Source organism: Nanorana parkeri, unplaced genomic scaffold (assembly GCF_000935625.1).
Source record: "Nanorana parkeri isolate BGI_ZX_2015 unplaced genomic scaffold, ASM93562v1 scaffold455, whole genome shotgun sequence".
In the NCBI taxonomy this organism is placed as follows: domain Eukaryota; kingdom Metazoa; phylum Chordata; class Amphibia; order Anura; family Dicroglossidae; genus Nanorana; species Nanorana parkeri.
In genome coordinates this window covers 1,119,367-1,132,789 of record NW_017306723.1, presented here as the reverse complement: position 1 = coordinate 1,132,789, position 13,423 = coordinate 1,119,367, and the positions used below count along the sequence as shown (strand labels likewise).

Here is a 13,423-nt window from a genome sequence, read left to right as displayed (position 1 = left end):
ATACATACATATACATATACATATATATATATATATATACATATACATACATACATATACACACACACACATATATTCATGAGAAACCGCAATCAGCCATTGCTGAGTTCCTCTTGTAAATGCTACCTGCCAACGATGCCTTTGGATTTCAACCTTTCTGAATCACTGACTTAAGACACGCATGCAGCCAGTGAAGCCTGATCTGCATCCTGATTATTGAAGGTGGAAGATCACCATGACAGCTAGGCAACTCACATTTCCAGAAGGGCTCCACAGTGGCATCCCCTGTAGTTCCTAAAAAAGGTAAAATACCTGTATGAGAAGATTGTAATGGAAGCTACAACTCTCTGTAGTTCTGAACTCATTGTTCATGTGAAACTAGTATACAGCCCATAGATAGCAGCTTCTCACACCGCTATTCCAGCACCTGACAGATTCCTTTAATTAGACCATTTCAGAAAATGTCACCAATATTCCAAGCAGCCAATCGGCTTCAGTCTGGCATATTGGCTAGTGAAGGAAAAAGAGAAATTAGGTTCTCACAGGCAGTGCAAACATTTCCATCTTCAGAAGCCGTCATTCTCCAGGCCCAGAGCACTCGGGTTCTGTGAACCCAGTGGGCCGATCTGAGGGAATTTCTCCTTTTAAAAAAATATGAAACACATCTCTGATTAAGCCATCTGACGACGATTTGTAACAGAACAAGGCGCCCGAGCTGTTTCTCTTACGTTTGGAAAATACCTCTCCTTCTGTTACGATTCATTGAAATTCTGCTCAGCCAGTGAATAATTTACCTTCCACGCTAAGGATTTAATCAGTTGCAGCGCACGTTATCGGAATTGTATTAGGGGACAGAAGCAAATGAGCAGGTTTATTCCTATCTCAGGGTTCAGCAGCGTGAGCAAAAATAAAAAATAAATGTGCTGTCCTCATTGTGCGCTAAATAAAGCATCTTGTTCTGTAATGATGAATTATGAGAGGCCAGATAATTCACTGGCGTAGCCGACTATGGAGAGTAAATTAGCAGATGCTGGAAGTGTATCGGTGAACAGACACAACATACCTCATGGTATCAAGAAAAAGGCCACAAGGCCCTATTGTTTGTGCACAATCTGAGCAGGACCCTCTCCTATCGCACACATACACAAGTGCTTTTGATATTGGCTAGGTCAGGCGACTCTCACATATCAGGAGAATAATTGGTAATTAGACAGTAAAGGCGAGCGCTACACAGGAGACCCTTAGTAGCTAAGTCACAATACTAAAACAGATAGAGGGGAATTTATCAAAACTGGAGCAGACAAAATAATTTTCAAATCTTAACTGAACAAACTGAAGAAAGAAGCTGATTGGTTGCCATGCACAGCTGCTTCAGATTTTGTCTGCTCCAGTTTTTATAAATTCCCCCTTTAGTGTATAACAATTGTTTACAAAGCAGTTATTATCAATAGCTTCTTATGGTGTAAACTACACAAGCGACATGCAGTGCCAATTAATCTCACAAAGTTCTCCAATTATGTGCTACTTCAGGCTAACGCACAGTACTTGTGTGGCTTCCTGCATAGGGAGCCATTTGTTCCATATGATTAATAATTTATATGGACACCAAGATGCCAAAAAAGTGACATAGCAGAGATTGCTAGAAGCTATGCCAAAGCTAGGGGTGCCTTCAATGGTCACACCTTATTCACATGGTTGCTTAAAGCCTATCGCCAGGCAAGCAGAAAACTATCTTGCAATGGGGCTACCACCACATTGCAAGGGTTACAGTGTTTATTCCTAGGGGCCTAGAGTAAAGCATGTTTACCTTTCTGATTCCCCCACCCTGTGTTAGTCAGCAACCACCTCTCTCCTCTCTGCTGTGACTGGTGGAATATCCCTTAGCATGCTTATGTCTAATGCAGGTCTATGGAACTTGCATTAGACGTGATGACATCAGTGGCCCTTAGACTGCCAGAGTGAAGGGTAGCGGCAACCAGTGTGAACTAGCACCTTGGAGCGAGCTGGCAGGAATGGGGATAAAGTAGGCAAAACAGCTTTTTCCTGTCCCCTAGGCATAAACAAAGTAGTTAAACCTTGCAATCCAGGGCCAGCCCCACTGCAAGGGGAGTGTTTTGGTTTTCCAAATTAGGCTTTAAAGAACAACGAATCCCTCCAGCAGTAAACTTACCAAGAAGTCACTTTTAAAAGAAGAACTATGGGGTTAAGGCTTTCCCCCATAGTTCTCCTTAGGGTAACGGGAGGACACAAACTAGCGTCCTCCCGTCACCCTAGGCTCAGTATACCGCGACAGGATTGAGAGGTGAGCGAACGCCAGTATGTGTTCGCTCACCTCCCGATCTACTGAGCCGACCTGTGACAGTCTCATTGTCACAGGTCGGCTAGAACTATGAGGTGAGTGAAAAGCACTCGCCTCATAGTTCTTCTTTAAGCAATTAAGTAGGATTGCAATTTTTTTTTTTAAGGAAAGTTAATAACGTTTAAATTATTCTTGCAAAGTGCCAAAGCTCATTGAAATAACTATCAGTTAAAGCGCGTGCCTCTGCGCAACACTGTATAACTAAGCACAGCCTAGGTACTACAAGTCTCATGAAGCAGTGGTGGGGCAATCTGGAGAGAGGCGTTTGAATATCTCAGCTGTGAATGATGCTGGAGGTGTTGATACGTCCTGTTGTAGTACATCACTGAAATGTGTGTTAAGGCCGGATTCATGCCTATGTGTTTTTCCCCTAAAGCATTTTCCTTTTAAATCAATTGAAACATATAAAAATGCATGCCGATGGGCATTGACCTGTATTTTTTGATGTGCACTGCAGTGTCATTTGTATTCAATGTCAACACATCAGCATGTGTTGATGTATGTTATGATGCATTTACGTGACTCATTTGTTTCAATGGGAAAATAATCAAGCAAATATGAAAAGGTGTGAATCCAGTCTAAAGCTGGCAATACACTGAACTATTTTTTTTGTTCAACCCGCAGACCGAACGAAAAAATAGACCCAATTCCTCCATCAACACTAACAGCGCATCGATCGTGGAATCCCGCTGTGTACATTGTATTCTGACAGATGCCGCCACCCTGTCGGAATACTCGACCAGAGCGGGCAGCTTATTAGCTGCCGGCTCTGATCAATCGAAGATTTTCAGACCAGCTCCTTCGATCAGCTGATTGAGGGATGCCGATCAAAAGGGCGCCGACAGCGGCACACACTGTGCAAATTTTTGCCAGTTCCTTTAAAAAGTCGATGAAATTTAAACAGTGTATGGACACCTTAAGGGTATCAAGGATGCTACTGAATGCTGAGGATAGAAAATGCAGTGTTGTCACCATTAGACAGAATGTGCTGGGGGGTCAGGTTTTAAGATATATTACATACAGCCAAGGCCTCTCTTTTGCCTCTATGTGACAGAACAGAGATCTTGAGCAGCCAAGCACCAGTGCTGTCACCTGGGTGGAAAGAGAATGAGTCACATTCTCTTTTTTACTTAGACGTCGTGGGTCAGCGGAGTAGCGGGTATATATATGTATGCATGAAGTAGGCGGAGGGGGCATCCAGATGGGCACACCATGGTGAGATTGCCTTTCAGCAGCATTGCAGGATGGTGATATGGCACCCTGGCAGGCAGAGATTAAGAGATTGGCACCAAGCACAAAGAACTGTTAATTATTTATATTGGCATTTTATGAAACCAGCAGCACTAAGACAGATGAGAGACATGGAGAGCTCCATACAGGAGAGAGCAATACGGGGGGGGGATCTAGTAAAATGCCTCCAAATTAGTCTTAAATGGGCATACTTAGCACAGGAAGTGTATAGTATTATTAACTGTTTAGATATGTAAGTAGGATCAGTTCTGTGTGAATGTTATCACTCTGTGAGTTTTAAAACCATATTCTATGTGCAGTTAGTACAAACATATATTAAACACACACATTCAGGCATGCTCTGCCATAAGAGCCAGTGTGCCATGTACCCTGCTGTACCCCATCTGTTTGCCTTGTGCACCTTTACCGCTGGTGCCCTTACGTTTTTCATTCCTAAAATGCTTAGATCATTTTCAGAATTAGGATTGGTTGAAATTATACACTACTATCAGTTTAGTTTATTTCAGAAACCAAAGCCATATTTCATTTACCGTAGTTATGGATGGAGCAGGGAAAGTTTAGAATCTCTGTCAGCTTTGCTGCTGCCTGTGTAGTTCACCACCACTTCCTGTCACAGGAGTATTTCAGGAAGTAAAAAAATCTCTTTAGTGTGGACACAGTGACAGATACCTGTTAGAGGTGCTGACCCTTCCGGCTAGGTTCACACCTCAGTGATTGAGCTGTTTTCGTGCGGTGTTTGCGGTTTTCAATGCATATAGTGGTCTATGGGACCCAAACCCCACGGCAACTGCTCGAAAATAGCTGCACCTTTTTGCATGACAGGCGATTCTACCACGTGACAAATCGCAAAAGGTGTGAACAGCTTCTGTAGATTTAAATGCAAATCTCTGTTTTGTGCAATATCGCGCGGATAAATCGCCTAGGTGTGAACTTAGCTCCACAGATAAAGTACTTTTCTTGCTGTTCCTGTTAAAGAGATTCAGATCACTTCCTGCTGGTGACACCGCAGAATGTGAGAGGAAAACTCAAGACACAGAAAGGAGAGGTTCTCCATTGTAGCCAATGTTAGGATGAATACAAATATTTTTACTGGAATTCTCTATAAGTATCAACAATTACCTCATATCCCCAAACTTTCTGAGCCAGGACACTTCAAAACAATGCTTGGTGGAAAAGGCCATCATCCTATTATACCCCAGACCTTGAGCAATTTAAGTGCAAAAATGGTTAAATAGAACACTTTCCCTTCATTTTACTACATTTGATAAATTTAATTCTATATAAACACTGTTTGCACTGAACTAGTAGATTATAGAGGTCTATACATCAAGGGAAAGCTATGATTACACAGCACAGACACATACCCCACACACAGAGAGGTGACAGCATACCCACAGAATGCAAAACACATACAAACATCAGCAAATAAGTAACATCAATACAAATTCACACAGAGGAAAAATATTGACACATAGGACCAAAACAACAGCAAAGAAACACAATGCTTAAAGAAATGTGACACTTCATAAATTACCGCAGAGATGCAGTGTCACTCTAGCAGTAATCTGGCTGTTTCCCCCTAGTGTCACTCTATCATTTAGCTGGTTGTTTGTCCATATGGCACATTCTCTCCATGTGAGGAGCACTGCTCAGATGGTGATCCTTGTGGTCACAGACACATCTACTATCACACAGGAGCTGGCCTGGCTGAGATGATTAGCTGAGGTCATTGACTCACGTGACCCCAATCAGCCCCAGAACCTGGAACATTCCGCTGTGTCCTCATCTGGACTGACAACTGCTGCCTAATTGCAGCACAAATCTTGTGTAGAAGTCAGTGTAGCCTTCACTCATACATAGTAACACAAATATATGGAATGCTTTGTAAATCAAAGGGGAAAGAAATGCAACTAAAGAGTTTGCCTATGTTTTCCTTTGCTTTACATTAATCGAATACTGTCCCGCTGAAGAACTGCAGGGACCCTGAGGGTCCATTTACATTAACGTGAATTATGACATGCATTAAGTGCGTTTTCTTAAAGAAGCATATTGATTTCAATGGTCTGTCATGCACCAAAATGTCCCAAAAAAAGAGTATGCCACAACATTTTGTCTGAGCACACTGCAGCACACTATGATGCATTGTCATGCATGGCAGCTCACCCTGTGGCAGCTCACCCCAACGTTAATGGTCCTGCAACACATGTAACGTGCTTTGCAATAATGTAAATGGACCCTCAAGGGAACCTGTCAGAATAGAAATATGGGAGCTGCCGTTGCCAGCTTGTTTTCTAAGGTGCACTCTCTGGAGTGGTTAAAATATTTGCTTCTCTTCTGTGAGCCACTATACATGTTTAAATTGGAGTTTAAGTTCCTATACTGCATACTAGTTCAGGGTCAGTGACTCAGCAGTGATCAAAGGATGAGAATGACAGCCACAGAGTTTGCATCTTTAAATGGAAATTGCACCTTTTTGCCAAAAAAACTAAATAAATAAATGCACACTTCTTCATAAAAGAAAGATTGTGCATTTATTATTTTTTTTGCATTGGAGCCAGTAAAGCATTGCAACCACAATCGGTAGATTGCGGGTGCGATGCTCTGGCTCTGACTTGAATGGACTACAAGTGCGGTGATGTCACTGCACTTTTATTCCATTGAGAACTATGAGTCACTCGATGTCTGGTGGGAGTTTGACACATGTCAGAGTATCTGTAAATGAATGGCGCGGCTGTGTGGGGGCGAAATCTGACTAAGTTTCATGTTGCACCCTAACTATGGATATAACATGAAACATGGTCAGAAAGGTACAATTAGCCTTTAAAAATGAGTAATAAGTCAGCTGTGGCAGTTACTTTATTACTGAACTATATATTGATTGGTTCTCTTTAAAGTGTTAGGGCTCAGCTGCACATGCCATTTTTTTTATCATACTTCAAGAGAGTCAAGAGCTTGCAATCAATGGGGCCTTTTTGTGATATTGCTATGCACATTCAGGAGCTAATAGCAGTATTATCAGCATAAGGTCAGGTAGTGTACTGGACAGCAACTGCCAGGCCTTAGCTTTTCAGCTCTTCCGCTTAGTATTAGCCTCAGACAAAGTGAGTGAAGCTAATAGGGCAAATATAAATCTCTTAGAAGCCTTTATAGAGTATACTCACATATTTATTACAGTTTCTCTTTGAAGGCCAAACCGCTCAAAACATATATTTTATTTTTGAGTGGACTCTGGTGAATTGAATCCCACTTCAACTAATATCTCTTGGAGTCTTCTATGATTGCATTTTCCCTGCAGTGGTTTGTGTCATAATAAAGGGGTCGTTTTCTTTCATCTGGATTCCTCATCTGGGCAGAGTGATGCCATTGGAATTTTAATGCCAAGACAGGTGGCAGTGACCACAAAAACAAATATTTTTATGAGGATCTGGCCTTCAAACCAGAGCTGTCCTCCTCTGGTTTGTACCCGCAATGGAGTCATTTTAATTTATTGATATTTCCTATCTTGTATTGACCACATGCCAACAGAAATCCTGATCAAATTATGGAGGGCTTCTTCCTACGAGCAGCCAACCCTTATCTGCAGCATCCTGTCTGATCTCATTAGTTGCCAGCCTACCCTTAACCAAATTTTACTGGTATCTGTAGAACCTCGAGACGTTCTGTCTCCCTCTGCAATAGCTTCACGTGCAACAAAATTGAGTTAAGTCAAGAAAGATCTGGTGACAGAAGAGATGAGAGTCACCACAGCAGATGCAGATATGACACTTAATACCATGCAGGTCACCTCTCAGCTCTGCTTTTTTTTTATATCCAGCTGCTGACACCAACAAAGATTTACATTGTGGATTATTCCCAAATGATATCCCCCACCCCCATCCTGTAGAGAATATTCCTCACGTCTCAATCAATCACTGGTGGTTTTCAATAATTAATGTGAGCCCTAACAAAATCTCTGTGATGATTGAAAGATATGAGTCATTTACAGATCTTAGAGGACAAAAACAGGGAAATAAATTCTGCAGCTTTTTCTTTCACCGAGTGTCTGTTATAAAAAAATGTAAACTTCATTTATAAATGCCAACATCTACATCTGGGTGCCTGCGTTCCTTGACTTCTTCTATGGATTTATTGTTTTTGTGTATGAACAGTAATGCTTTTGCAGGTGCATTTTTGAGGTATATTTGTGCATGTGTTTTCAAGTATATGTGTAGGCAAACATTTCGAAACACAACACAGTCCGAAAAATATAGCATTATAGTTAATTTATATTAATTCTCTTATATACATCTATGATTACATACATCAGTGATAGTGACGCCAGGACAGAACTAACTTGTAACTCTGTATTTTGCAGCCTGTGGTAAGCTGACCGGAATCAGTGAACCGGTCACAATCAAGGTATCGGGGTCCAGGTTTGGCTCGTGGATGACTGACCCACAGGCACCAGAAGGAGATAACAGAGTAAGTAATACTTGTTTCCTGACTAGTCTTCCCCAACCCCAAAACACAGTCGCTAACTGGACCTCGAATATCAATGTGGAAAAGTATATCCACCACTAAGAAGATTGTTTCTTTCATTCTATGACTTGACTGGAAAAGGGAGAATTTGATTGGTTGTCCTTTGAGATGACTGCATCAGTTTGCATAAACCGAAATTCTATCAAGATCCAATATATTTCCAGATAGTTCAATGACCGCAAATAGTGATTGATACACTGCTTTTGACAGTTCACTCACTCCCCCTAGAATTAAAGGGAAACTCCTGGGCAGGGTCAGAGAATTAAGAAAAAAAGGTAGTAAATGCGCCAAATCACTGGGATTCAGAGTGGGATTCTGCAGTATGCAGCATTTTATTAAACTGCTAAGTTATTACCATTTCCTTAATGTGGCAGGGTAAGCTTATCACGAAATAATCAAAATCAATATCAACAGTAGTCTGCATAAATAAATTCTGACATGTTGCAATATGCAACAAAGGAATTTTTCAGAAAAAGCTTAGCATTTTCATTAAAGCCATCCTCCAGTCCAGTGACTTCTCCTAGTCTGAGATGATAGTGTGCAGCAGAAACAAGGAAGCATTTCCTCAGTCTCCTTTCCCTCAATGATCAGATTGCAAAATTGTAACTTTGCAGCAAGTCACAAGGTGAGAGGCTGCAGCATTGGCTGATCTGTGCCAGACATTTTTGAACACAGCCAAGAACTGCACAGACACCAGGATTTGCATGGCTGTGCCCTCTCTGTGCTAGCATCTCAGTCCAGGATAATGGCTTACCAAAGCTGAGTCCCTCCTGGAGAGAAAAGCAGATGGAGACATTGTCAGGGGGAGTACTGTAATCTCTATGAGATGTAATAAAAACCCTTCAAGTGTTACACTTACACATTACTTGCCATGTTGTACTTAGCATGAAAAAATATTTGTGATGCTAGGTCTGTTTTAAGGGCCGGTTCACACCACAAACAGTGCGTTCTAGAGCGGTCAGCCTCTGGAATGAAGTGAATCGCAACCCGGATGGCTCCCTGTGTTCAGGGACGGGAGGGGGAGTGGCGGTGCATTGAAGTCAATGGCACCGCAGCCACGAACCCCGCCCGCAGTGCGATCACCCACACCCGAGCACATGGCAGCGCTTGCAGCATTTTTGCAGATCGCTCTGGACTGAAACGCAGGCACTCATGTGCAACATGTTCGGGTGCAGCGATCCCACTGGGTACGGGGGGCGACTTCAATGCATCGCTATGCCCCCGAAAGCAGGGAGCTGGCCGATTAGCGATACAGTGCATTCCAGAGGCTGCCCGCACTGGAACGCACTGTTTGTGGTGTGAACCGGCCCTGAGGGGACAGGTGGTCATTTTTTTTACCTATTAACAAAATGTGTCAAGTGAAATGGCTTGCAAGTCCAGATCTGGCCATTTATAACTGGTGATAATTTTTATAAATGTGCTCATCACCACTGGTCATGTGCAGTAATAATGAGTTATTTTTTTTAGTGCAGAGCCATCAGCCCAGTACAAAGTAAATTCTGATTGGTTGCTATGAGTAAACCCTAACTGCATGACATTCAGTGTGTCAAAGCACCATGTATCATTAACAATTGCCATTTTTGAACAAAATACTTTTTACCTTTTTTTCAACTGTTGCATCTTGTTGCTGCTGATCTCCTGCAGCCACATTCTGTCACATGCACTCCATTGTGGCATTTCTCAGGGTGGAATGCCTGATGGTGACAACAGTGGGGCATGCCTGTGTAATGTGTGTTGAAATGGCCAATTGTAGCCTTCATGACATGAGAAGCCTGTGTAATAGCATGTCTACATGGATGCACAACTGAAAAATAGGGACAGCATATTGTCACCCTATAACAGTAGGTGAATGAACAAAGACCTTCATGACACAGTCTCCATGTAAATGTAAACTGCATATTTAAAAAAAAAAAATTAAAATTGCTTTTGAAATTACATTATCATGTTATACATGTGAGATTTTAGTCAATGGGATTGCTTATATTTTAGGAATTATTTTTTTTTTTTGAAGAAGGTATACGTTCCAAACATAGCTTTAACATTTTAGTCTGTTGACATGTTGACATCCTTGGCCCTCTCACAATTGTGTGCAAACTGTAAATATTCCACAGTGAGAAAGTTAATTGTAATAGGCACTGTAATCACATCGCTACCCTGGACTGGGGATAACGGTAATGCAGGGAGATTTGCCACTGACATTTCAGTTTTAAATGTCATATGTTAATGTTTATGGAAAGAGGTATGCATTCCTCCTAGGTATCACTGCAGGGGTGGGTGAAATCTGAAAGGATTTGGAGGGAAGGCATAGTCACTGAGAGATTTTTTTAATTATTACCTTCATTATGAAATGTCAATGTCTCTTTAGTGTCCCTCATGTAAGTGAACGAAAACTTTTGTCCTACAGAGCTAATGTTATGTATTGGTGTTGCAGGTTTGGTATATGGATGGCTATCACAATAACCGCTTTGTCCGGGAGTACAAGTCAATGGAGGACTTTATGAACAGTGACAATTTTACCTCTCACCGTCTCCCTCATCCTTGGTCGGGGACAGGCCAAGTTGTATATAATGGATCCATCTATTTCAACAAATTCCAAAGCCACATCATCATCCGTTTTGACTTAAAATCAGAGACAATTCTGAAAACACGCAGCCTGGACTCTGCTGGGTACACAAATGTCTACCACTATGCTTGGGGTGGCCAGTCAGACATTGACCTCATGGTAGATGAGAATGGGTTGTGGGTGGTTTATGCCACCAACCAAAATGCTGGTAACATAGTCATCAGCAAACTAGACCCCAATACTCTACAGATCCTAAAGAGCTGGAATACAGGATACCCCAAAAGAAGTGCCGGGGAAGCCTTCATGATCTGTGGGACTCTGTATGTCACCAACGGTTATTCCGGTGGCACCAAAGTGCACTACGCCTACCAAACAAACACTTCCAACTATGAATATATTGACATCCCGTTTCAAAACAAGTATTCACACATCTCTATGTTGGACTACAATCCCAAGGACCGGGCTCTGTACGCTTGGAACAACGGCCACCAGGTCCTCTACAATGTCACATTGTTCCATGTCATCCGCTCCGACGAATTGTAGCTAAATCTAGCTGCCACGAACTGACCAAAACAGTAGGACTGAACAAAACACAGAACATATCGGCTGCCAAAACTTTGCTGTCCTTCTGCAAGGTCTGTCGGAGTTGAATGACTACCATGTGCCCTCATTACATCATAATACAAAAAACACCTGCAGATCTAGAGAACTTTACATTTTAATAACAATGGAATCAAATAAAACGTGCTGCACATAAGATCCAAGAAAATATACTTTTGTTGTTTAAAAATAAAGCTATATAAAACATGTAATAACAAGGCAGTGACTGTTGGTTATAATGGACAGTACCCAACATCAAAGATGTGGGATTTTTCTTGATGGAGAGCTTTTACTGTTGGGGGATGGAAAACATCCAGAAGGATGATCATGGAACTCCTTCCAAGAACTTAAAGGGATTAGTGCACGGTTGGGTATTTTAAAGGGAGAAGCATTATAATTACTTTTTCTAGAGTAAAAATAAAAAAATCTCTAAAGTTCGGGGAACTCTGAAAGTATTGCAATTATTAAAAAAAAAAAAAAAGGAAAAAAAGAAAAACAAAACTCTCCTAATCGAGAAAAATTGAAAGTCTGTATTCTGGCTATAATGGTAGTTTGTCCATATTGTTTAAACTTATGTAGAAATTATCATGTATAATGTCTGTTGTACTCTGAAGTATTCAATTGTATTTGTCTGTTTCACGCGATGAATGTTGTTCAATCTGAAGTAGTTTGGATTTATTAAGAGCAATTCATTTTTGTTTATGTAAAGATCTTAAAAAAAGGAAAAATATTTATTACATATAATATATACATATGGATATATAATTAGAGAAAGATGTTTACCCGTCACGGTAACTATAGAACACAAAGACCTGGGGCGCTGTCTCTTGACGTAGAGTAAAAGTGGCGCACCGGTCATATAAATAGAGAATTTAATCTATTATATGAAATAATTAGTATTAAATCGAACGCAGAAATCGGTAGATGTCTGTGGAAAAAGCCTCTAGAATCTTTGTACCCATTCAAAGTAATTGTAACAAAATATTAGAAAAGGGTTTTTTATTATCATAATTTCAGTCATCAGAAGACCTACCATACAGAGCGATTTGTACTATCCACAGCTATCTAAAGAACAATAAAACAAAATATTAGGATGTTTGTATTTCATGTTTTGTTATTCATATTGTACCAAGATGGAGAAAAGTAGAAAAGAAGATGTTTTAATATTATTTTTGCATTGTCCAGTCACTAGACATGTACATTTCGCTTCGTTTCAAATGGATATTCGTATGAATTTAATTAAATTTGATGCATACGAATTTCCGAATTTGAACGTGTGCACGTGTAACGAACATTCGGATCCCTCCGACTTTCTTTCAAAATGAAACTTACTCGAACATGTGACTGTTCTCTGGCCAGTCAGAAGTTGGTTTTGGCTGTTGGGGGTTGCATTAAGGCACGGTTATGTGACTTAATATTGTGGATCGTTCTGAAATGAAAATTCGGACAGATAAGAAATTCAAATAACGAACCAAATAACATTTCTGATACGAAAAACAAAAGAGATGAAAATCAGAATCGATCAGAAATGAAAGAAAACAGATTTTGTGTAGGGTTACATGTTTACCAATCACCACTATATTCTTATGGGTAAACCTAAAAGTAGAATTGAATCGATTACTGAAGTGTGTCAATTATACCAGCTCAGAAGTAATATTTACTGTAAATGAGTCAATATTAGCCCCTGGCTTCTTGTATGTATTTGATACTCCAATAGTGAGATCTCTTTCCTATAACTCTGTTCCGGTCCTGTGGGAGTTTTGGATTTCCCAGCCATCATTGTGTGTTCCAACTCCTCCTGTTACTTCCCCCATAATATAAAAAAAAAATGGTGGGAACCCCTCATTAAGTGTTCAGACCTGGGATTTCACCAATAGAGTTTGCGAAAGGTTAGAAGACACTCTTAGGGGGTTTACAGCTCTAACATCTACCAAATGCTGAAATATCAGTAATGGACAGATTAATTTGCCTGTTGCAACTTGTAGGGCCTTCACACGATCTGCATTAGATTGCTACAGACAGGCTCAATGCAATTACAAGCCAAAATCTATTGTTTCCAAAAAGCGCAATTTGTGTTGCATCACCTTATGCTGGTGTGCGCAATGTGAATATGGAACATGCTACATTTAAAC

At 40.8% G+C, this 13,423-nt stretch overlaps 1 protein-coding gene across 3 annotated transcripts in view; it reads left to right on the top strand.

Moving 5' to 3' along the window:
• OLFM1 (olfactomedin 1) overlaps positions 1 to 12,385 on the top strand; it is a 60,023-nt gene extending 47,638 nt beyond the window's left edge. For all 3 annotated transcript variants that reach the window (XM_018560450.1, XM_018560449.1, XM_018560448.1), the window contains exons 5-6: positions 7,965 to 8,071; positions 10,560 to 12,385. In XM_018560450.1, the coding sequence (XP_018415952.1) occupies positions 7,965 to 8,071; positions 10,560 to 11,234 (782 nt within the window). In that variant the 3' untranslated portion in view covers positions 11,235 to 12,385. The remainder of the gene's footprint in view (positions 1 to 7,964; positions 8,072 to 10,559) is intronic.
• The last annotated feature ends 1,038 nt before the right edge of the window (positions 12,386 to 13,423 follow it).